This window comes from Myxocyprinus asiaticus, chromosome 26, assembly GCF_019703515.2.
Source record: "Myxocyprinus asiaticus isolate MX2 ecotype Aquarium Trade chromosome 26, UBuf_Myxa_2, whole genome shotgun sequence".
NCBI lineage: Eukaryota > Metazoa > Chordata > Actinopteri > Cypriniformes > Catostomidae > Myxocyprinus > Myxocyprinus asiaticus.
In genome coordinates, this window is record NC_059369.1 from 20762069 (window position 1) to 20788788 (window position 26720).

At 38.3% G+C, this 26720-nt stretch overlaps 1 protein-coding gene across 8 annotated transcripts in view; it reads right to left on the reverse strand.

Annotated features, from left to right (window-relative positions):
• Positions 1-20207: 20207 nt before the first annotated feature.
• LOC127417387 (zinc finger protein ZFPM1-like) overlaps positions 20208-26720 on the reverse strand; it is a 127606-nt gene continuing 121093 nt past the window's right edge. For all 8 annotated transcript variants that reach the window (XM_051657395.1, XM_051657398.1, XM_051657399.1 and 5 more), the window contains 3 exons: positions 25693-25923; positions 25319-25546; positions 20208-24706 (listed from right to left, as the gene is read on the reverse strand). In XM_051657395.1, coding sequence (XP_051513355.1) covers positions 22317-24706; positions 25319-25546; positions 25693-25923 — 2849 coding nt within the window. In that variant the 3' untranslated portion in view covers positions 20208-22316. The remainder of the gene's footprint in view (positions 24707-25318; positions 25547-25692; positions 25924-26720) is intronic.

A 26720-nucleotide genomic window follows, 5' to 3' on the forward strand; every position in this document is an offset into this window, starting at 1 on the left:
TGAATGAACAGTCGTGAGAATTCAGCTCAGTGAGCATGACCGTTCGGCTCCGAAGAGAAAATCTGAATGAGTGGTTGCATTCCAGCTCCTTTTATACCCATATGTCCGGGGGAGTGGCATGCAAATACCACTCGCCAATTTTCATTGGCCTTTTATCAAAGACCAGAGGTGTCTCGGGCTCCCAAGAGTGACCCCTAGTGTCACTACATTGACACAACGTCAAGTGAGTGACAGATAGGGAACCAGTTATAATTTTACTGAAAAAATCATTGATTGGCAAAAGAAACAAGGTAACATCTAATTGATGTTCTCGCAGAGTGATAGAAAAATGAGTACAGGTGCATCTCAATAAATTAGAATGTCGTGGAAAAGTTCATTTATTTCAGTAATTCAACTCAAATTGTGAAACTCGTGTATTAAATAAATTCAATGCACACAGACTGAAGTAGTTTAAGTCTTTGGTTCTTTTAATTGTGATGATTTTGGCTCACATTTAACAAAAACCCACCAATTCACTATCTCAAAAAATTAGAATACATCATAAGACCAATAAAAAAAACATTTTTAGTGAATTGTTGGCCTTCTGGAAAGTATGTTAATTTACTGTATATGTACTCAATACTTGTTAGGGGCTCCTTTTGCTTTAATTACTTAATTATTAAATAGGTGATCAGTTTGTGGCACTGCTGTGGTGGTATGGAAGCCCAGGTTTCTTTGACAGTGACCTTCAGCTCATCTGCATTTTTTGGTCTCTTGTTTCTCATTTTCTTCTTGACAATACCCCATAGATTCTCTATGGGGTTCAGGTAAGGTGAGTTTGCTGGCCAGTCAAGCATACCAACACCATGGTCATTTAACCAACTTTTGGTGCTTTTGGCAGTGTGGGCAGGTGCCAAATCCTGCTGGAAAATGAAATCAGCATCTTTAAAAAGCTGGTCAGCAGAAGGAAGCATGAAGTGCTCCAAAATTTATTGGTAAACGGGTGCAGTGACTTTGCTTTTCAAAAAACACAATGGACCAACACCAGCAAATGACACTGCACCCCAAATCATCACAGACTGTGGAAACTTAACACTGGACTTCAAGCAACTTGCTATGAGCTTCTCCACCCTTCCTCCAGACTCTAGGACCTTGGTTTCCAAATGAAATACAAAACTTGCTCTCATCTGAAAAGAGGACTTTGGAACACTGGGCAACAGTCCAGTTCTTCTTCTCCTTAGCCCAGGTAAGACGCCTCTGACATTGTCTGTGGTTCAGGAGTGGCTTAACAAGAGGAATACGACAACTGTAGCCAAATTCCTTGACATGTCTGTGTGTGGTGGCTCTTGATGCCTTGACCCCAGCCTCAGTCCATTCCTTGTGAAGTTCACCCAAATTCTTGAATCGATTTTGCTTGACAATCACAAGGCTGTGGTTCTCTCGGTTGGTTGTGCATCTTTTTCTTCCACACTTTTTCCTTCCACTCAACTTTCTGTTAACATGCTTGGATACAGCACTCTGTGAACAGCCAGCTTCTTTGGCAATGAATGTTTGTGGCTTACCCTCCTTGTGAAGGGTGTCAATGATTGTCTTCTGGACAACTGTCAGATCAGCAGTCTTCCCCATGATTGTGTAGCCTAGTGAACCAAACTGAGAGACCATTTTGAAGGCTCAGGAAACCTTTGCAGGTGTTTTGAGTTGATTAGCTGATTGGCATGTCACCATATTCTAATTTTTTGAGATAGTGAATTGGTGGGTTTTTGTTAAATGTGAGCCAAAATCATCACAATTAAAAGAACCAAAGACTTAAACTACTTCAGTCTGTGTGCACTGAATTTATTTAATACACGAGTTTCACAATTTGAGTTGAATTACTGAAATAAATGAACTTTTCCACGACATTCTAATTTATTGAGATGCACCTGTACATTATTGTATCATACAATTGCAACATGATCTCATAGAATCATGTTGCTATTTCAACATTTTTGCAAAATAGTGGTGGCCTTTTTACCTTTAAAGGTGCAGTTTAGTATTTTTTTTTTTTTCTGTGAGTGTAGGCGAGCGCAGTGTGTCAAGATGTTGAATCTTCTTCCATTTTGTTTCACTGTTGACAGCCAGCCCAGCCTTTCAGGGAATAGTTCAACCAAACACGAAAATGTTATCATTTACTCACCCTTGTTTCATTCTAAACACATATCACTTTCTGTCTTCTGTGGAACACAAAAGGGGACATTTTGAAGAATGTGTACTGGTATATACTGTATATATACATGTACATTTCCATGCAATTCCAAAAAATGTATGTGGTTCACAAAACCAGTATGAATGAGTTACTCACAAGTTGGACATTGCTACTTTTGTTCTCTAGAAAAGCTAGAGTAGATGTCAAGATCTTCAGGGAATAACAACTTACGTTTAAGTCAGTTACTCACCAAAGCAATCGAAATTAATTAAAAAAAAATCAGAAGACATGTAATACAGTGCACTAGTCATATGGACGACTTTTGTGATACTTATATGGTGCTACTATGCCCTTTGGCATAGAATAGAGCTACCAGAACATTCTTCAAAATGTCTCCTTTTGTGTTCTACTGAAGAATTACAGTACATAAGAGTGTCAGTAAATTACAATTTTATTTATGGGTGAAATATTCTTTAAGCCTCTGCCAGAGGCCCAAAGACCAGCAAAAGCAGACTCATCTGACTGCCCCATTGTCTGAGGTTGACAAGATCTGGTTGTCTTTTGTCCCTTTATGCACTCTTTCAAGCAAACACATACGCTTGGACTGACAGCCAGACTGCAGTTTCTTGCAAATGCCTGACTCCATGTATAGCACATAAACTTACAGTGACCTTTAGAGTTCAGATAGTGGTAACTGAAGCAGTGAAGTATAACAGACAAAATGACCAGCCACCAGCAGCTGCCTGCAGGGCCACTGAGCTGTTACCACCAAGTCATTGGGGAAATATTGAATGACAAACCAGAGGGTTTAAACATAAAAACAAAACTTGAAACACGTCCGGATGATAACAAAACACATTAGTGATATTGCTGTCTTAGAGCATTCAACAGCGAGGATCAATAAAGCCAAGTCGAGAACAATTAGGGCATAAAGAGACTTTACTATCTAATAACTCATTAAGATCATTAATTACCACACAATTAGGATTTATAGTTATGCTGCTATAGATAGGTTTAATTTATTGTGTGTGCAAGGAATCCAAGACATGGACATTCAATATGCTTAGCTAATTTTGTTATTAATATGCTTTTGCATTATACTGTATAGCTGTTGATATATAATTGATATAAAACCTTTTATGGTATTTACTGTACATGACCACACACATCGTCTGCTTATTAGACATAATTGATTTTAAAAAGTGCAGGTAAATGCGCTCACCTTGAATGGGAACTACAGTTATAATCAGAATACAATAATCAAAACAAGCAAGTAAAACACCCCATTATTTATACCATGATCAATGGAAACATGCAAATGCTTCATGCTGCAAATCTACGCCCTTGTGTGTGATATTCTCAAATCGTCTCCTAATAATGTCTCGTAAGGCAGCGTTGATGGGCTGCAAATAGGCAGAAGATCAATAGAGAAATTCCAGAGATGGAAACAGGGATAAAACTTTCACACGGGTCCGTTCCCAGATTACATGTCACTCTGCGCCTAATGAAAATGAGTTTTTATCTGGTAAGAGCCTGGTCGCCATTAACTCTTTTTTCTCTCTCTCCTTTATGTTGTTAATTAGATATTCCACCGACAGACTGCGGAGATGTCATTCCTAACGCCCAGTTTAACATGCTGGTGAGATATTGCTCATGATTGTGACTCAATATATTGCAACTGTAAGGCTGCAGAATTAGACCGAAAAACATTAATTATGATATGAGTCTTTCAGTGAAAATCTAAGTCACTGATAAAATTTATTATCTGAGACCAGCCTGCTGGGCTGCCAGTGAGTTTTTAATAAATGCTGTATTTTAAAATAAAACTGTTTTAATTTAAAATGTACCAACCACTTCAATAAGGAGTATATAAAAACACACTACGGTCTTGACTTGGGAAGAGATATATGATTTTACAAAGAATTGCACCTGCTGATAGTGTTGTTTATGTGGACACGCTGTATGCATTGTTTTAAAAGTGTGCTCAAATGCACAGTATGAAAGCGTACTCAACTTCACGATGTGTCTTCTCTATCATTTGATTATTAATTAATACATTTCTGCTGCCATGTAAAGAGTAAAAAAATACAAATATCTTTTTTTATTAAAATTCAGTTTGCTGCATGCTTCTGGTGGAAGTATGGCAAGCAAATAGTGAAAAACATTTCTGTTAAAAACCTAATTTGAGTGCATTGAGCGCTATTTAAGTGCATTAAGCACCTGGTTACACTGAATTGGTGGTGGCTAATGAATAAGAGTTGTGAGATACTGTTTAGTGAATTTGTCCCATATAACTTCATAAATGTATGAAACCTATACTAAATGTTTTTCCTATATATATATATGATATATGATAAAGGCAATAACTTTGTGGAAACGTTTAATCTTTTCTGCACAGTTACCAGAACTGATAATTTCACTGTCTTCCAAAAGAACTTAGGAAGAGCATGGCAAAATCATGCCTGCTAACAAACAACTTCTGCATCTGACCTGAGGTCACTGTGAACAAATATAACTTAGAGGGGGGTGAGAGAGAGACTGTAGGGGAAAATGAAATACATTTCTAGAGAAAGAGAGGAGACATCTGTCACGTTTGTCAGCCAAAAATTTATTTTAATGCTAAGCTCCATTTTCAGGATTCCTGGTGAATTGCTCACCCGCCCAGAACTGACAGCACATAGTTTTCAAGCATCATCATCCTTGGAGGCCAGTGCAGTTTACCATCAGCAAAATCTACTGTTGAAGTACTGATGGCACTTATGGCTGACTCTTCTCTCCACAATCAATCTCACACATCTACACTCATCCAAGTTTCTCTTTAAACCAATTCCAGACAGTAAGGGTTCTTGTGGTGCAATTTAGCACTGATTTATGTCAAATTCACATCACATTCAGCGTTTTTCGGCTGGTGCATATAATGTAGATTCAGAACGAAGGAGACAAAATTGAGTCAGCAAGTGGATGAGTACTTTATTGCCCTTTGATGTCCAAAAAGGGCAATGGCCATTGGGGTCGTAATGGATTTTTTTTTTTTTTTTTTTTGAGGGGACACCAGAAGCAGTTCTGGCTCACTTGGGGCCATAGGTGAGATAAGGATGACTAAACAACACTTTTAACACAATATGTCCTGGGTTCAAATCCTCATCTATTTTTCATTTTTATTTTATATATATATATATATATATATATATATATATATATATATATATATTTTTTTTTTTTGTTTTTTTTTTGTAGTAGTAGTAGTAGAAAAACAAGCAAAATTACAACTGAACTTGACAGCCAGTGGTATCCATGCATTTCCAGTAACTCTTATTTAGAAAGTGCATACAAAAATACATACAGTTCCGTTCCAAATCCACATTGTTCAAAAATGCTTTGAATGAGTTTGAGTATTATGCCTCTGATAGCCATTCAGCACAACCTTGAATAGACTTTCATTTTTTAACTTTTTATGTTCTTTATGCCTTAATTATAAAAAAATAAAAAAAATAGTTTAAATATTGAAAAAAATCTCTACATACTTATGCTACATGGATATTGATACATTTATGAATGTTACATAAATAGTTAGTTTTTAGTAGCTATACGACATCAAATTAGAACAGTATTTGCATTGGTTCTGTTTGTCTAAACTGATAGACAACATTTACTAATGGCAAGAACAGGTTAAAAGCAAGTAGAGCTTCAAGGTATGTTACAGTTACTATACAACACATCTGAAGCACAACTGAACATACTGTCAAGGTATGGCGCATCATGAGTCACTGCCATGGCAACAAATAGAGGAGAGAGAAAGAGCAGATTTGATGACTGGTTACTCATTTTCTGTAATGGAAAGGGTAACTTACTGATGCTACCACAGGTGATCTCATCAGTTTCAGCACAGAGCAGTTAAAGCAGGTACTGGTTAATGAAAACAGACAATCCAGGTAATAAATGTAGGCACTGTGTGTAGGAGTTAGAGTTTATTCTGCCTTACCTCCCCAATAATGAGACATGCTATAACATGAGTCACAGCTGTCAAAGAACACAAATTTACAATGAAATCACTCTTAGATCAAACAATCTCTTTGAAAACTTCAGTGATATTGCTAAAGCACTTTTTGAAATATTGCGTGTACCAATGTTTGTCAGAGACACTCTACCCCAAGGATATTAAAATGTGTTTGTGTGTGCATGTGTTCGCATATTAGGGTTGTATTGCATAGCAAATGGTTAAAGAGGGAAAATCTAATTCCATCCAATTCCATTTCATTCTCCTCTCAATAAATGGTGTCCCCAGGAAACTTACTGTAACATCTGTTAACTCATAGTTGTTCTATCAGGAAGACTCGCAGACATGAGTGAAATTTAAGATGACATTTATTTGATGAATATAAAACAGAAATGTAATGTCTCTCTTTGGCGTAAGCCCCATCTGGCGGTCTGAAGAAGTTGTACTCGGAACCGTCATATCCTGCCGGAGATAGGAGGCAGGGGCTAGGAGCCTACCCCTGTGCAGGATGGGACTCAACTGGTGATGGTGGGGTGGTGGAGGTTGCCGTGTTTCCACACTGAAACAGCAATGTGATAGATCGTGAGCAAACTTATAAAGCAATGGCTTACATGTGATTGGCTAGGAGTTACCTAGCTAATGGTGCAATGATGTACAGCTGCTAGTCTTTCTGCTAGAACTATACTGCGCTTACATTTCCGTGCATGCAGTTTGTAATATCAAATAATGTTCACTTTTATTCATTCTGCACCTGCTTATATCCAAAGAGGCATACAAATGTAAAAACATACCAACACAAGCAATTAATCTTAATTTATAATTTTAAAGCAATATTTCACCCAAAAAGGAACATTTTGTCATCATTTACTTGTTCCAAAACTAAATAACTTTCTCTTCCAAAGGTCCACAAAAGGAGGTGTTAGGCAGAATGCCCTGGCCGCTCTTTTCCATACAGTGGAAAGGGATGGTTACAATCAAGCTACAAAAATGACAAAAACACCATACCAGTTTGACCATCAGTCACGAGACACACAAGGGCCAATCATGTCATTGATGTCAAACCTGGTACGATACATCTTGACACGCTGTATTTGAATGTACAGTACGCAAACTCAAATGAGATATGATGGCTACAGCAGAGGGGAACATTTTCAGTGAATAATGATTTAAATTTTGCTCTGTTCCTCACAAGAAGCTTTTGCATGGCTTCAGAAGACTTGGAATGTAGCACAAAAGTCTTATAGACCACTTTTTTGTCAATTGTTGGTGCTTGACAGCCCCATTCCCCCTCATTGTATGGCCATTTTAAGGAACTGCCATGACTTTCTGCAAAATAACTCATTTTGTGTTTCACAGAAGAAAGAAAATCATACAGGTTTAAAACAATATGAGGGTGACTAAATGATAACAGATTTTCCTTTAAAAACACAGCACTGTTAATTTTGAATGAAATACTGGAGGTGGGGTGCAAAGGGAAGTTGCTATGATCAGTGAGGTTCAACATACATTTTCAAATTCTGTATTTATAAGTGAAGACTGAACAAAGACTTCAGAGACTAGTCGTCATCATATTTCTAACCACTATGTTACTGAATATAGCATGTAAAAATGTAATATAAAGCGAGGAAATAAGATAAAACACAGCTAATTGCATTGTTCATGTAAGTTAATTGCGTTGTTCATTTTCAGTCACGGCCATTTTAGAGTATTGAGACAGCAACACTTCACTCTCCAGGCTGTGAGTTTGTATTTGACCCAGACCACTCGCTCTGAAGAGACTTCCTCTCTTTAAGACGCTCTCATCTAATGTACAGACCCCTGAGGTCTACAGAGTCCAGGAAGCTCAGTGGGTATTGCTTAAGGCTGATCATTTTCCAATCAAGCAGTTGAAAGTAAGCCATCTTCTGAAGCTCACAGCTCTATTTGGCTCAGGATATAACAATAGTTATATCCCCCAGCTTTCCCATGTTTCTATGGAGACGTTTAACCCCCCCCCCCCACCCCAAATCTATGCTCTTGTTAACAACCAACAGTAATTGCTTAAAAATGTCTTCACTCTTGCTATAACATTATAAACCAGATACATTTTGTTTAACTCTGTCTTGTAAAGAACACAATAAAGACTGTGCAAAGACATCTGTCAAAAATCGTCATTCTACCAGCTCTAACTAGTGTGGCTGCCATGATATAATTTATGTGCAATTATTAATCAGTTATGATTTTCATTAAGAAAAATAAGGAATGTGAATAATTTGTTAACCTTTCAAAAATCATCCTGCCAGCTATCAGATTTGGAAAGGCCCGTTCCTTCCCAAATCTGATGGATGGCAGGATGATTTTTGAAAGGTTAACGATACGCATAAATTAGATCAGGGGAGAAGCCTAGAGAACATCTTTCCCTTTACATAATAATTATATATATATTATAATAATATAATGTGTCTGAGTGCATCGTAAGATGTATCTTTTACTATTAAAAAATTTGGCCTTTTAAGGGTGCTGCCCCAGTGACAAGCACTTTGTACCTTATGAATGGCAAATTTGTACTCAATAAAACATATTAAAATCTGCCAACTTGATGTTTAATCACAGTTATTTATTAACAGGAAACATTCAACAATTTCAAATTTCTCACATTTTGTTCGCAGTGTTCGAGAATTAACACTTTATACATCTCAAAATCACAATTTGTCATCAAATACAGTAGGATACATACCACATTTTTTAGCCGTTTCGCTTTAAAAATATTACTACACATTTCATTTTAACTTAAGTACCCTTAAATACTCACCCAAAAATAAATTTTAGGAGCACATAAAAAGGAGAGGTTTCAATGTACGTCACAGGCTATGTTTTCAACACAATGGCAGTTGACATTACCACACTTTAAAGCTTAAAATATAAAAAAAGAACAAAACGAACATGTGAACACACAAACCACTTCGAAGGAGCTTCTCTCATTTCAGGTTGTTTCTCACGAAAAGAAACTATTATCGTATGCCTTCAGACGACTCGAAATTAGACCCACAAGTTACATGGACTATTTTATGACATCTCTTGGGTCCTCTAAGCTTTAAATTGAAAGGGTGGGCTGTGATATTCATTACAAATATCTCCTTTTTTGTCCCCACATAAGAAAAGTCATACAGGTTTGAAACATCATGAGGGTGAGTAAAATATAAAATTTTTGTGCTCATAGTCTCTTCTAGAACACAGGTCGTCTTTGAATGATTCTTTACTCATATCTTTGCAATAGCACGATGCAGGAAGTGAGCATATTTAAAAAAAAAAAAAAAAATACTGTTAAAAAAAGAAAGTATGCAGTTTTCAAATGTTTTGGATTGGAGATGACTTTATTAAAATTATTAATTCTTTATATTTAATGCCTACAGTGAGAGTTCAAATAAATGGTAGCATCTCTGATTGCATAATTTTGGAAAGGGGTTGCCAACAAGGATGCCCTTTAAGTCCTACTCTCTTCGCATTATTTATTGAACCACTGGCACAATTAATTAGAGATGACATGGAGATAAGAGGAATGGTAATAAAAGATACAGAACATAAAATGTTTATATGCTGACGATGTTTTGTTATTCCTCACACAGCCTGAATCTAGTCTTCCCAAAGTGATGTATTCCCTTGAAAAATTTGGATCACACTCAGGATATACATTAAATGTATATAAAACCCAAACTCTATTGTTTAATTATAGACCAAGTAATAACATTCTCAAAAATATAATTTTAAATGGTATTCAACTTCTGTTAAAGCTACACTATGTAACTTTTTTTTTGTTAAAATATAACAAAATGTTATTAATGAGAGAGTGCAACAAAAATCCATCTTCCAAACCATGTCTTTACCCAAATACACTTTGATAAACCTATAATAATGATATTATATTATAAATATTTTAGAGCAGTCAGGATGGATGTTGACGTCATTTCCATACACAGAGAAAATATGATCCAGCTACTGTAGTGCGTGTGTGGGAGTAGCTGAAGTTGAAATTTGTTGTCACAACAAAAGAGAAAAATTGACTATGGATCATTCAAAATGGCAAACCTCCAGGGAACCACTTTGTAAAAACAAAAACACCAAACAGAGTAAAGTATACATGCAAAAAGGGAAAGAGTCAGAGTCCGTAATAAAACCCGAATCAACATCGGCCTGGCTTTTCAGAGGTGCCGACAATTCCAAGATCTGAAAGGATTTAAAAGTGACCCAGAGATGGCTTTTTTCTTACTCAACATGTAAGATATTTTATTGATTTGATTTATGTGTGTAATCACACACACGTCTGTCTGTGTGTGTGTGTGTGTGTGTGTGTGTAGTGAAATACAATAATTGTACTGTAATTGGTGCAGAACTTTTCACTTGCTAGCACACATGTGTATTGTTCTTTATAATGGCAATAATTTAGTCCTAGGCTTGCCAAGGATATGTGAGTCTTGAAATGATGTTGACCACTGGTTGGTAACAATGACAATCTATAAATTAGTTACTACCGTGGTCCATTTGGCCAGAATATCCTGCAGTTATACAAACTTTACAACGTTTGACCTTATCATTCTAGCAATCATTGTGTCTCATGTTAACAAATGTTGCCTAACTTTTGTAATGTCATTTATTTCAAAACATCAATGTTTCCAATAAGTCAAAACAACAGCATAAGATGTGGCACACACTTACCTGCTCAGATGACAGGTTTTCGGATATCCGTCTTTTCCTTTCTTTTGTTATTTATTTGTCCATTCGCTCTGGTAAGATGCCCTGTATCCATGTGTACACCTCGAAACACATTCATCCGCGCAGAGGAGCAGAGCCGAACCACAACCAAACAACGTTCTTCTGCAAGACACATGCAGTTTTATTTTTAACTGCTAGAGGTCCAAAAGTTACATAGTGTAGCTTTAAATATCTAGGGGTCCAAATTCCTTCTGACCTAACTAACATTTACAAAAATAATTACAGTTCTATTACTGACTTATAAAAGCGGACCTGAACAGATGGTGTCTTTTGCCCTTAGATATGTATAATCGAATAGAGATAATAAAAATGAACATTTTACCAAGATTACTCTTTTTCAAGCGTTACCAGTAGAGGTACCAACATTTTTTTTGATGAGTAGCAAAGATTGACATCAGGTTTGTTTGAAAAGGCAAATAACCTAGAGTACAACTTAACACCTTACAACTCCCCAAGGATCAGTGTGGCAGATGTCTCCCATCATTGGAAGACTACTATAAGGCAGCGCAACTGACATTTAGTATGCTGGTGTAATGATGAATATGATGATAAATGAGTTTGAACAAACGCAACTTGAGATACCCCTCCAATCACTATTAGGAGATAGAACTTTTCAGCAGACACATTCAGAGATTAAATTGTTGGACAAAAGCCAACGCTTGTTAATGCTTACTGGAAAGCCATAAATGTAGAAATAAATGCAATAATGGGATTAAACATTGAGTGTAGTTTTAAAGCAATGTACTTTGGCATTTCCCCTACAAACATAACAAGGAATGACAGATACCTTTTTAACATTTTACTTGCAGCCAGTAAACAAGAATAACTAAGAAGTGGTTGAAGGAAGAACCTCCAACAAAATTCAAATGGCAAGCAATTGTAGACAATGTTTACAACATGGAAGCACTAACTTTTTCATTGAGACAGTGTACTGATAGAATTTCAACACATCCACAAGGGAAAATGGATGTTAAGAGACAAAAGGAGTAATTCAAGTGTATGATTTTATACAATACAGAGGAAGATGGAAATAATTTAAGTGATATCTGTTTTGTTTAATTTTTTTGGACCAAATGCAAAAAATGCTTTATTATGGGATCTGTGTGGCTTAAAAATGGAGGAACCATGGCTCTTTATGATCTATGCGATTAGTCTGATACCTGTATGTAACCCTTAACACAACTTGGACTGACACTGAATTCTAAACATACATGAATGTAAGATAAACAATGAATAAGGTATTTTTAGGGTGACCCTTTGTTCTTTGTTCGTTTTGTGTTTTTTTTTTTTTTTTTTTTGGTAATCTTGGTAATCATTATAAAAAATAAAGTATGCACCGAAGGCTGCAATTACCCCCCTCTTTGATTCTTATTCCCCTGCACACCATCCATTTGATCAGGACCTTAACCATCCTGGTGAAAGCCATTTTCATATGGTGAAACAGCATCACGCTGTAAGAGGAAAACATTATATTAGAACACTATTAAAACCGAGCAACATCTGTAGTGTTGGGTAAGTTACTCTAAAAAAGTAATTAATTACTAACTACTAATTACATCTTCTACAGTGTAATTAGATTAAACGTGAACGTGCGGGGAGCCAAAGACAGAATGAAATGAAGGACATTAAATGATACACAGTTCCCTCAAACGCAAATCTAAAAATCCGCCTGTAATGCAGTGTAATTGGTACATGAAGTAGGCGTCTTTCAGATCTATTGACGCAAATCAGTCCTGAGGACAGATGAGTGACAAGATCTGTTTCTGAGTTAACATTTGAATGGGCGTGTCGCGAGCATGCGATTCAAGCGTCTCAGAACTAGAATGGGCCAAAGCCTGCCAGCCTTCACCAGAACGAGGAATTAATGGCTGTAAATCCCGCTGTGTGTGTCGCAGTCTGTGCACACAACACCAGCATATTGTGTGATCAGACCACAGATTGTGCTCGATCGTTGTAAACACCAGCTATGACACATCCGTGAGGACTTGCCACGCTTTTGCATAGTGGGACAGCAGGCTTATTAATTCATACGTTATTAGAGGTATTAGGGAGTCCAGCAGGGGGTGCTCACCCTGTGGACTGTGTAGGTCCTAACGCCCCAGCATAGTGATGGGGACACTATACTGTATAAAGGCACCGTCCTTCAGATAAGACATTAAACTGAGGTCCTGACTCTCTGTGGTCATTAAAAATCCCAGGACACTTCTCGAAAAGAGGGGTGTAACCCCGGTGTCCTGGCCAAATTTCCCCCATTGGCCCTTATCAATCATGGTATTCTAATAATCCACATCCATTAATTGGCTGTATCACTCCACTCTCTCCTCTCCACCAATAGCTGGTGTGTGGTGAGTGTACTGGCGCACTATGGTTGCTGTCGCATCATCCATGTGGATACTGCACACTGATGGTGGTTGAGGAGAGTGCCCTGTTCACTGTGTAAAGCGCTTTGAGTGTGGTGTCAGATTAGCGCTATATAAATGTAACGTTCCTTCATTCATTCATATGAAACAACCTCCATTGCGTTCTTTGTGATAAGATTGTGTATTTTGGCTCATAACACCAGCGCGTCTTCGGACGGAACTGTGCAAACTGGATTATATAACCATGTTTGATCATTTTTTAGCACCCAGTCAGAATGCCAGTAAGAGCTCGCCATGCGTCCGCGTTACGGGACAGAGGGCAATTTGGTATGTTCATAACATGATATAATGCGCTGCTCACCATTGGGAAGTGGATGCGCATAAAGTGTGGGCTTTGAAGTGGGAAAGCGCTTTATTGAAAAAGTGTGAGCATCTCGTACATGCGCATGAGTGATGAGGCGGCTGCTTTTGCTTGGGCTACAACTTGCTTTAGCAGCGGCTCTGCGGCGACATTTGGCGGCGCTGAGGCAGCTGGTGTGGGGTTTTTAGCCGGGCGCTGGCCCGAGACAAAAGACTTTTTGGCATAAAATGTATCATAGCCTGTGAGTGTTGCTGAGTCGTGACGTAGGGCTAGGACTGTCACAATAACTACTTTTGTTGGACAATATATTGTCCCAGAAATAATTACGATAAACGATATAGTTGTCATTTTAGGACCATTTTATGCCACTGATATAATGATAATATAATAGTATAATAATGCAAGTACACCCTTTCAAAGACCAATGAACTTTTAATTCTTAAGAATATTCAGACATTGGGATTGGAATGTAAAACAAAATTAAAGTCAGGAAGGCCGACTGCTCCAACTGTGGTTTTTGTTCCCAGCTCGGAAAACTGGATGGGATGGTTATGTTTTATATTAGTTGTACTGCCACCTTTCATTGCCACTGTTTTTAAACAAAGTCGACATACCAGCTCGTTCACATTAATGGGCTCTCCTCTCTCATTCAGCTTAAAGCCAAAATGTTCCCACACCGGAGCTGTGGAATGCAGCTTTGAAACCAAGTCCATTTGGACTTATTCTTCCAAACTTTCTGACTGGAATTATGCAGTTGTTGGGAAAAACGTTATGACGCGACACATAGCGATGACACAGCAGAGCACTAATCCACTGTGAACCACCCAGCATGTGTAAAATATATATTTATTTAATTAAAATCACAGCATTTGCGCTTTAATCTCAACTCAGCTTTATTTATATCACATTTAAAACAACAGAGTTGACCAAAGTGCTTCACAGTAAAAATTTTCAGGAAAGTTTTGGAAAATAATACTAATTATTAAACTATAAGTATTAAAATAATTAAATAATTCTAAATAACTAAACTGGTGTGTTCAATAGCACATTATAATATTAGCATATTTTTGCTGTGGTATCGAACCGTCTAGTATCGGTACCGACTACTGAAATTTGGTACCGGACAACACTAGTGCCAAGTATGCAAACAAAAACAGAGACACAAAAGCATGATCAAGGATTACAGGCAACAAATGTTATAATACTTGGATTTATTGTTACAATACTATAGCTGGGGAAGCAAAAGTGTAATAAATCAACGTTTTTGTATATTTTAGGCATTCGGAATGAACGCTGGCATCTTTCCAACTGTAATTGCGCATATTAAAAATGATATTATTGCTCGTGGAAGGAGAACAATCATAGCCGATACACACTTGCTGTACACCGGCCCAAAGCGAGCCGGTTGCACCAGCTTTACGTAAGTTTCAGCTTAGCCTAGTTGTGGCGTAAATGGGCACTAAGTTACAATTTACGCACTACTAAATATGTGAGCGTTGCACCATTAAGCTTAGGTAGGACGTAACCCTACGAATAAACTAAATACACAGTAAACAGATTTTCAGTTGCATGTTTATTGAATTGTTGAGATCACGTTTGGGACAATGAAGTTAATTTCATGCACTTGAAGAGTTTGACTTTGGCAGCTATGAACCACCCCATACCCCAACAGGTAAATATTTGATCACAGTATTTTGTACCTCTTTTAGGGGAATGATGGACATAAATGTATTTGTACCTAATCTATCCCTAAAGGGTACATATTAATACCTAAAGGTGTAACTTTTGACTCAGTGAAGGTACAACCACATAAGCTGTACCCTGTGTGATCACAAATGGACACCGACCATACCCTTTTTTCTGACAATGTAATACTGTATATAATAAGCTTATTAATGTTAGAAAATATATCAGATGTCACAAACAAAAAAAGAGTAAATTCACTACAGGGATATTTTTTGCCCCTACATTTTGAACTTCAGGGGCATTTTTTGTCACATTCAGTGCATTTTTGCCCCAAGCCCCTATTCATTTCTGATCTTGCTTGCCAGTGACAAAATGCTCAATTGAACTGACATTTTCCCCTTTTAGACAGAATAAAAAATAAGCTTCAGAGTAGCATGTGCCAAACACATCTCAGCTTATTGTCACTTACAATGTGTTCAGTCTCAGACATGGTCAGTCAGCTAGATTTTGAGAAACTAGAGGAAGGCAAGAAAGACACCCATATAGGGCCTGGACATAAAAGTCAACATAAGAAGCAGGACTCTCCCTTCCTGATTGTCATTAGTGTTTTTCATTTTTATAATGACTCTAGAGCTGTCAACAATAGTGGTGATGAGCAGTCATGTCCATGCCAATGGACAAATGTAATGTTTTTTTCATATTACAACATGTGAACAGGTGCAGAACCTAGTGGCAGACCCCTTATCCTACAAGCAAAGGAAATGTGTGTTTTAGTGGGCTAACATTAGATAACTTCCTACATTAGGTAACTTGTAGCCTACAGAAATCTTAATCATGCAAATGTGGATGTTTGCTGTAATACTGTCATGGTTTTATGTGTTTTTGTTCATGTTTTGTGTTTATGTCTTTTATTTTGGAAGTTTAGTTCCTGTTTTATAGTCATGTGTTCCATGTCATGTTATTTCCTGTTTCCCTGCCAGGTCATGTGATTCCCAGTTTCATGTCATGTGGTCCCCTGGTCATGTGATTTCATGTTTCCCTTCATGTTCATGTGTCTTGCTTTCATTGGTTTATTGTCTTGTTACCTTGTTATTAGTTCTTTTATTAGTTATCATTGTCATGTTTCTCCCTTGCCCATGTATTTAAGCCTCATGTTTGCCATTGTTCATTGTCAGGTATTGTAATTGTAACATTGTTGGACTGGTCAAGTCAAGTCAAGTCAAGTTTTATGTTTTGTTTCACGTTTGGATTTACAGTTGTTGGATTTCACTTATGTAAATAAACTGCACCTGGGTTTTAACTTCATCATCGTCTTCGTCAGCCTGTCTTTGCCAGCAATGTTACAAATACACTGAACATTTAAAAAGAATTGACAAAAGTATTCTAAAACTCCCAGCCCTGACCTTTGATTTTAAAGGGATGTAAAATATGAGATGTAGGGTAACTCAAATATGTGCATGAAGTGATGGAACCAAGCCTTATACTTTAGTCCTATATATATATATATATATATATATATATATATATATATATTTCCCAGACCAGTCATTATGAAAACCAGTATGAGCTCAAAACCATCATATCTGCCACAGGCATTTTTTGTAATAAAACAAAATGGTGCCAAAGCAGGCAAAGATGAGCTCAGTGTAGATCAAGGGAGTCACAGGAAATCTGACACTTTATGTGTATTGAGGAAGCCAAAGTGGACAGCTATCTGTTTCAGATAATTCAGATAATACACCGCCTGACTTGGATCGTTGTTACTAAAACCACTCAAAACAGCACCTTCATTTTGATGTCATTTTTTGGAAGGTTTAGGATAAGCAACAGACAGGTGGTGGCAGACAGAGACACAGCAACATTATAACACACGATTGGAAAGCCATTCAGAAATGTTTTAAATATGCTAGAAAATACACAGCATCTGAAATTGCATTCATTGACTTTATCTGCGTTGCCAGCTGTCACAGTAAAGGCTGTGCCATTTTGCAGCATTCAGAGAACTCTTCTCTAAATCTGGTGGGAGGATAGAAAGAACCCAAACATAAGCAGTCAGATTCTAAAAGCGTAAATAATGACCACCTAAAGATAACCTGACCTTCATAAATCTGTTTAATTACATGTGACAGCCACACTTGATTATAATGATCACTGTCTATTACATGCTGTGCTAAATTCTGCTCTTGCACTACAGGTGAGAGCAGATAGTTTTTATTTTTATATTGATTGAATTCTGTTGTATTTTGCACTCTATTTTCCTATACATGGGAGATCTGCATGAGTCAGAATTATGATGCCTCTCTTATAAACGGCTAATACGTTAAATTAGTCTTAAAGAGGTACAAAGGAAAAGGTACAAAGAGAAATATGTCAGGCTTTGTTATTGTCCCTAAAGAGGAGACCTCTGGGTCACAGCTCTGTAACCCACTTGTCTTCAATTATTAGTTGCACTTGACCAAAGGTGAAATGAGTTCAGTATGTAATAGCAGTTGAAAATGGTTGAATTAATGATTGTATAGTGCAGCAAAGATTCACATGCGTGTTAATACCCACCTTTGGTGCATTCAGTCACTTTATTGACTGACATTAGGAAACAAGGGCTCACCTCGGCTTCAGACTAAAACACTCAGCAATTAGTGATTGGTAGCTTTACTGTAGCACATTTTAACCCATGAGAATGTGTGATTTTAGAGGTTGGGAGGTAAAGTGCCAAGCCCATCCCTTCTCAGATTTGGGAGCCAAGTGCAACTTCAAAAAACAAATTAGATTTTCAGGTTGCACAATTATTGAAGGTAAATAAATAAATAAATAAATAACTTTGTTTAAAGCAAGTCAACTATATTTAAGTCATTTGTAGGTTGATTTCACCTCAAAGTATAACTGTGGCTCTGTGGTGATTTCAAAACATGCCTGATTATTTGAATGGTTCATTCAGCTCGACACATCAACACTGGCTCGACAAAATGGTGTGAATTTGGCATGGGACTATTTGTTTGTGCAAAAAATAGAAGATGAAGAATTTGAAAACTGTGATTATTTTTTTGCAATTCCGTTTGGAGATGCTAGTGGCTCAGACATTGAACAATTCAGCTTTAAGTTGCATGATTATTGTAGGGGGAAAAATATTTTTTGCTTAAAGTGACATGGCAGAAATCACTTATTCACGTCAAAACTTGGCGAGTCCAATTAAGTCACAATTTCCACAGATCATTTACTATAAATTGAAAATGTTGTCAATATCTACCCACCTACCCCCATGTTGCTCAAAACCAGTGACTTTTCCATTTATTGTTAAGGGGAAAAATTATCAAAATGTAATTTTTCATACAATGAAAATGCATGGTGATCACTGGCTGTCAAGTTCAGGTGCAGTTTAATTGGTTTCAGGGTTAGGGCAGGATTTGAGGCCGGGTCTTGCACATTAAACAAAAACTTTACCACTAGACTAACACTTGTGCAGAACCAATGTTTTTAAAAAGTGTTTTTCTTATCTTATTATTTTATGTATTTTATTGTCCAGGGCATCAAGTGAGCCAAGATTGCCTCCCTTAAAAATAATAGGTGCATGATGCCCCTGGGTTCTCTCAGGACACAACCCACTGTATTATTTAAATCCAAAAGAAAGAGTTAAGCTGTTTATTGCCAAAACCTCATTTGATGTGAAACAGTGATTCATTTCATGAAATATAACTCTTTTTTTCCAAAACTTTCTTCCTTTCTCCCCACATATCATTATAAAAACCAGCTAAATAGCTTTCTTTGGTCTAAACTGATAATATAAAAGCATAAAGCCTTGAATTATTAAGAGATGTCAAAAGGACACAGAAAAACATTAGTTTTTTTAAGAATTATCATTAGCAATAAAGTATGGGTAACAAAGTCATGATGAAGAACACTTCACAGGTACAGGCACCCAACAGTGTTTTGAAAGAGTGGGGTGGAATAGCCTTGATACTTAAGGCAAGAAAGCTTCGCTTTATTACGATAATTACAGGTAAGGCTTAGCAAGTGTGCTGTAAAAGCAGGCTGTCTCTGAAAGGATGAGTGAGTAATACTTATATAACTCAAAAAGGCTTGAGGAAATGCACAATAACCACCAAAGAGGAGACACAAGTCACAACATAAACTTGATATTGAATGTAAATATCGATGTAAGCTTGTTTTTTTGAGTTGTCAGTACAGAACATGATTACAGCACTGATGAGAGGAATGAATACATCTGAAATTCCATAATTATCACATCTTTCCCTTACAAACAATCTTTTGTGAATGGAAAATCTTCATTAAAAAATTTGAGGTGGGATGTATGGAAACGTTTTATGTATTATTGATTTTTTTCTTCAGTGAAACAACATTTCATCAGAATGTCTAAGCTGCTCTTTTCCATAAAGAATGTAGATTTTACCTTCAAGCTCCAACAAGAATAAAAAAGCACCATGAAAGGCAAGTATAATTACTTAAATTTCAGTCTGTCCCTTACTAAAGGTGTCTTTATGTAAAGCTACATAATGTATTTTCAGAAGGCTTGGAATGAAGTAGCTATATGGACTACATTTGTAGTGCCTTTTTTGTCCTTTTTAGAACTTGACAGTATAAAATCAACCACTTTTGAAAACCAGATCTCCTTTTTTGATCCACTGAAGGAGAAAACAAAACATAAAAGTTTTCAAATGACATGTGAATGAGTAGATAATTTTTGGGCAAACTATCCCTTTAATTCTGCTTCTTACACACGAGCATAAAAGTAAACATATGCATCAAACAAAGTGTGTGAAACTGCAAGAGAAAAATAAATAATTTCAAAACAATGTTATGCAAAGTTCCTAGAACTCAGCATGTTGCATTGAAGTTTAAAAACTACTAGATAGAAGAGTAAGACAAGTTCTCTCGCACTTTGAATGTCCTTCTGGACTCTTTATTTCCCATGCATAGTTCAAACAAGTGTGTAGTGGAACTTTTTGTAGCTGAAAAAAAAGAAAAAAGAAAAAGAAAAAGTTTGACATTCATTATTTTCCATCAACATTTTAAATTATTCCACAAAGCATTTTAATTAACTTTTGTTAGAATGTTTTAAGTTCTTGAGTAAGTCCTTGGGGATAGGTATGATTAAGCAAAAGTGCTATAAAAACATAAATACATTACAAAAAACCTTCTAAAACTAAAACATTCACCATTTTTTGTACAACACAGTGCAATAGAAAAGGGATCTGGAAAGGTCAAAATTGGGGTTCAGCACAGGGCTTTTGGACTTAGGACAGTCTCTAATTGATAAAACGATTGTAAACGCCTCTGTGTGAATTTATGATGAGTACAGCACCATTTCAAACCCACAACAGCAGAGAGAATTTAAAACTGTTCTCATTTGCAGACAGTTTTATGTGTTCCTGTTTTTACCGCAGAGACGACTGAGGCTTTTTGTAACACAGGAAATGGGAAACACCACTGGTAACATATACAAAGTCCACTTGGCAGGGGAGAGTGAGGAGTATTGTGGAAGTGACCCATTGTTTCAGATATATTGACATATTGAGAGACATTGTTTAGGCTTTGACAAGGTAGCCTGCTTAGGACAGATTGCATGACGCTGTTCTTTTCAACATACACACACACACACGTACAGAGGATAATAAAACATCACTGAGTCAGAGAATACAAAATTCAAAGAAAGAGAGAAATCAAGTGAAAGAGAAAGAGAAGAGGGGCACTGAGTTGCCAGTGGAATTTAAGAAGCAATGCAAATTTATGAGTCAGTTATAAATTCTCTGCTTTTAGTGGCCTTCAACATCACTCACCAGTGTGCAAGACATTGATATGCATAATTTCTATGCTATACTTCATTTCCAGGTTTAAAAAAGGGGAACTAAAAAGAGCCGAACAAACATGACTTCCTAAGCATTTCCATGAATGTAAAGATTTGTAGAGTATCTTACAGATGACACGCTTTCAGCAGGTCAAAGGATATTCAGATTTTAAGTAATGAGTGAAAGTTTTGTGTTAGGAGCAGAGACAGAGTGAGCTGGTGACCAAAGAAAAAAAAAATCTTCTTACACTGTTCACAATCCAGTCCCTAAAACCCTATGACAGTCCTTTAAAAAGATCCATCCAAAGAGACACCTGATTTCTAGGAGCCATGACCAAATAGTAAGACAGTGCCTTCTCCTTATACTTGAACTACACTTACAGATCTATGTCCCAATTATCAATGTGAAAAGTCAAATATGACAAATTTTCATATTAAAGAACCAAGAAAACATATCACACCAAGATTGAAATGGTTCCTTTTGACAGTATGAAAAAAAAAACAACAAAAAAAACAACATTCTTTATAAAGACACTAGGTAGTATTTCTCAGACATGAAATGCATGGGGACTCAAATGATAAATAGCTTCAAATTTGTATCATTTTTTAATCTTTCATCTTGAACTAGTAACCTGCCGATACCAATTTCAACTGGGTTTTTTATTCTATTTTTGAGTCAGTGTTTTGACCAAAATTTGCAGGTCAAGTTATACAGTGACCTCCACTAAGGGTTTGAATTCACCCCAAATCAGTGATTTAAAACAAAATCAAAAAAAAATATGGCTCAGGAGAACAAACTTTTACCAATATACGATACCATTGATTATTAAAATCAAGGTCATACACATAGGAGTGATTAAAACAGCATTTTCAAAGCTAATTAAAGGGAAAAATGCAAAATAATTAGGTTCCATCATATGAAGGGTGAAAGAAGAACTTTGCAGGGATTATGGAAATAGGTCAGTTGGGCACGTTCTGTGTGCAGGTAGTCTCATCTCTTAGTGTAATACAAACTTGACCCATAACGTGTAATAAGTTACCATAGTAACAACACCAGAAACACTGGGGTCGGCACGGAGACCCTCCGTGTCTGGCTAGTAACAGTCCCGCTATCGTACTCTGTCCGGATCAGGTTGGGCAGTGCCGTGGTTGGCACTTCTATGCATGATTGGAATGGCAGAATTGACTAGTTAGAGGGTTCACTTGACATGTTCGGCACTGTGGGAGGAACAGTAGTATTTTTTGTGTGCAATGAAGGTGGAGAGGCTGCTAAATTTGATGTTGCACAGCCGGCAATAGCGCGTGTTCCCGTTCTGCACAGGGGAGGCGAGGGAAGTTTTGGGCATGGCTGGAGATGGATGGGCATGGCTAAGAACAAGGGCCACTTTTTCAGGGAGGGGTAAGGGCATGGGGGTGTAACCCATCTGCCCCACCTCTCTTACAGCTTCAGGCATAGGTGACACAGTTAGAGAATCTCCTGTGGGGGAGATGCTGCCATGGGGTGTGTTTTTTGGAGAACCAGCCCCTACAGATTGGGGTTCAAGTGGGCTTCCATTGAGCACAGGTGAGGATGGAGAGGTTGCCTCCAATTTGATACTCCGGCCATTGACACTGTCTCTACGTGGACAGGGGCTCGGTTTAGGAGGACTGAGTGGGGCTCCATCACGTGGACTAAGGCTAGGACTGGGACTGACTCCAGCTGACTGTGTCTCAGGATGTTGCTTTAGTGCAAGCACCAGACCATGAACTGTTTTGAAATGCTCCACCAGATCACAGGTCGGCAGTCTATTGGGAGGACAGTAGGGACACACCACTGGGGAGGTGCTGGGGGTCTTTGCTCCATGTGCAGAGTTAGGAGAGGTTGACTCTGGGCCTGGTAAGGCAGATGGGTGTGCAACAGCTTCAGTTATACCCGTCTGATGCCCCTTTACGTCAGGGTGCAGGTCCACAGCTCGGTTCTTGGGGGAGGTGGAGGCAGGTCTTTTCAGCCGGTTCAGCTGTTCTAGTGTATGAGGCTGCAGAGTAGTTGCAGGGCAGTAGTAGGTTTTGTGGGCCAAGTAGTTCTCAATGCTGTTGAAGCTAATGCTGCAGGCAGTACATTTGTGGTAGTCAGTAAGTGGCAGATCGGCAATGCTACTCCTTCTCTGATTTTCTCTTATTCGCGGTCTTTTGCTCAAGTCAATAGGGCCATCACCTTCAGGACTGGAGCCACGTGTTGGAGTGGACACCTGGGACAGCGAAGGAATGGAAGGGCCTCCAGTTCCCTCCTGCTTCACACCCAGACTTGTTGCCGATGTTAAAGCAGTAGCATTAGCAAGAGCCTCACTTTGAGCCATGTGGATCTCATACATTTTCTTGCGCTTGCGAGTGCGTATTGGTTGGGGCAAGAAGGCAGCCTTGCCAGAATGAGAGCGCTGGTTGGTGGGGTCATGTCTTGAAGCGCAGTAGAACCTCTTGTGCACGATATAGTTATCGTGACGGCTGAAGTGGATGTTGCAGGCCTGGCAGAAGGTACGATTGGGATCATCATCTGCATCTTCAGCTGAACCACTAGGACTCTGGCTACCCTCGCTGACTTGTCCTCCCCCAGCCCCCTCTCCCTCTGAGGAAGAGGAGCAAGTAGTCTCCTTCAGCCCTGGATCCTCGCTTTTCACTTCAACTAACTTGGGCTCTGAGGCTGTGCTTCCTGTTGCAGGATCAGAGTAGTTAGGAGATGCAGAGGCTGCACGGCTTACTGGCCTGGCCTGTGGTGAAGCAGCATGGGCAGCGGGGGGTGCAGCTGTAGCAGCTGCCCCTTCCTTCAACAGGCCTGCTGCCTCGCCTTGCTGATGCCTGCTAGAGCAGTAAAGCCTTTTATGAACATAGAAGTTATTGATGTTATTGAAGGTGATGTCACATTCAAAGCAAGTGGCTCCCTTGGGAACACTGGCAGAAGAACCAGGTGGGAAGAAACCCTGCTGTCCAGCTGCTGGTCCCTGTCCCTGTTTAAGCCTACTGTGAACCATCTCAGACATCTTAGCCAGAATCTCAGATGCTTGCGGCATTATGGCAGCCTCAGAATTGAACATGTACTGCGGCAAGAACAAAGCACCTCCAGGAAGAACTGAACCCCCTGTTTCTGGGTGTACGGGACTGGAACCTGGGGTGGGACTGGTCGGCTCTGCCTTAACTGCCACCACCAAGGGGCTTTTATGTGAAGTGGACTGAGACGAGCTCGCCTCCACTGCATGTCTTTGAGGGCTACCTACTTGTTTTTCTTCTTCCTTGGAGTCGTTTTCATAGTCGGAGCGTGGCTCCTCTTTGATGTTGAGTGGGTTAGAGGGACTGCAGCCATGAGAGGTGGCTGAGCTGCCATTGGCTCCAGGACTGGAAGAGTCAGGTCTGGGCACACAGGCAGCAGGCTCTCTGTTTTGCATCTCCGGGAGCTCAGTGGAGAAAGGACTGCTCTGGCGAGGTGTGGGGCTCCTTTCTGCTGGAACCCTCACTTCCAGGTGTGTGTGGACATGCTGCTGGAGTAGGGCAGGTGTATCTGCAGAGTAGCCACAAACCTGACATTTTAGAACAATGCCAGAGTCTCCTGGACTCAAGCCTGTCACAAAGAGAAGACAGACAAGATGACTCACTTAAGTCCCTCAAATTGGAATACTTCTGTAATTTATTATATAATAATTAGACATTAATAAATATAATCTCTCATATTTCTATTGCTACATCACTATATCTGAACTAAACTATATGCGAGTACAGAGAATATGATTAGATATATACAGTATATGAGTACACAAGTTATTTTACCATTTTGCCTAAAAAATTTGACTTATAAGAGTATTTAAAAGAAATTTCATAAACAATAAATTGTATTAGCAGATGTACCAAAATTCTTTTCTTCTTATGCCAATTCCATGTTTTTTTTTCTTCTTCAGAACTGATTGGTTTTATCATTAAAGCTAAAAATGAATTCTATTGGGGGGACATGCCAATATTTTAGCCTCTGATAGTGTTTTGAGCATTATATGTCAGAATATTACTTTGGAAAGCGAAAAGACCTATTCAAGTTTGGATACAGTTAGATTAGCATTGAAAGACTAACTAAAGTACTTAAGTATTAAATAGTAAATCAGCTTTGAGACTAATCTACACTGGGTAAAGTTTGATCTGGATTTGTCTGTGATCTACAGAACTCAGATAGCCAAGCAGTTACCTTTAGCCAGAGGGAGTTTGGGTGAGTACACTTCGCTGCGAGAGCCAGGTTGGCAAACCATGTGGCTGATGACCAGGTGGCTGTACAGTATGTCTCGCGTTGTGGAGATGAAACCACAGCCGTGACACACCCCATTGAGTGAGTCCGTGTGCACCTTTAAGTGTCGCTCACAGTTCGCCTTAGTGGTGAAAGCCGACAGGCAAATCAAACACACAAATGGACGCTCTCCTGGAATACAGACACAACCATCATAAGAAAAATGATTACTCACAATAAAGACATTACAGAGCACATCATTGAAACAATTAACAGAAGTGTGCTTGATAAGCATTTTTGCAAGAATGTAAAAAGAAACCTTCAGGGAAAATTCTCACCGCTGTGTGTTCTCATGTGGATTTCCAGGGAGCTTGCACTGGGGCAGCTTTTGTTGCAATGTGGGAAGTGACACAGCCTCTCATTAGGGTACGAGTCTTTGGGCTTGTCCTGTGGAGGTGAGGCTCCAGTCTGCTGCTTCTGTCGGCTTGCACAGTAGTACATAAGATGGGCCTGGAGATTTCGCTCACTTCTGTACCAGATCCCACAGTCTTTGCATGGGAAAATGTCTTCTGCAAACACAAAAACAAAATATGGCCATTTAGAACAAAGGCAACAACCACAACTAATTATCTTTCAAAATAAAAAGAGTTTTCTGTGAAAATGTTTAAAGGAGGATATCCGCTCATGGTGAGGGAACCATTTCTTGGTGCTGAGTGTTCTTTGTATGTGGTGGTAAGCAATGAAGCTTTGCAGCGTACAAAGGCCAAAACATGTATTATAAGAAGGATATTCAGAATCTAAATTCTAATTGGATGAGCCACCTTCGATGCTACTGAAATGATCACAAATGCGCACCTGTGACCACATTTGGTATCAATGTGCCAAGTTGCTATATGCCAAGTTGCTATGTCAAACTACAACAGACAGGATAATTAAGTACCGTATATTACTTGGCAGAATAATTGTTTATTTAGAATTATTAATAATACATCTGTTTACTGAACATTGGTGTCTTTTATCTTATTGCTGTTGCCCACATTTTATAAAATGCATGCTTTATCATAAGCTGCATAATCTTGTTTCTCATTTTCTTGTCCAAACTTTAGTTAGAAAAGTATGACTTGGACTTTAGACTTTTCTAACCATGACAAGTATGGCTTGCATAACCAAACACAATGTCTTTCTGATATGCTGTTTATCGCATTTAATCTACACATATAACTGATGTATTTCATGCATTTAATCATATGTGGGATGATGTATATATATATATATATAGTAATGTGCCTAAAGTAGATTTAAACACACTCACACACAATTATAAATAATTTCAAAAAAGCATCAGAATTGTTCCGTCATCTCCAAG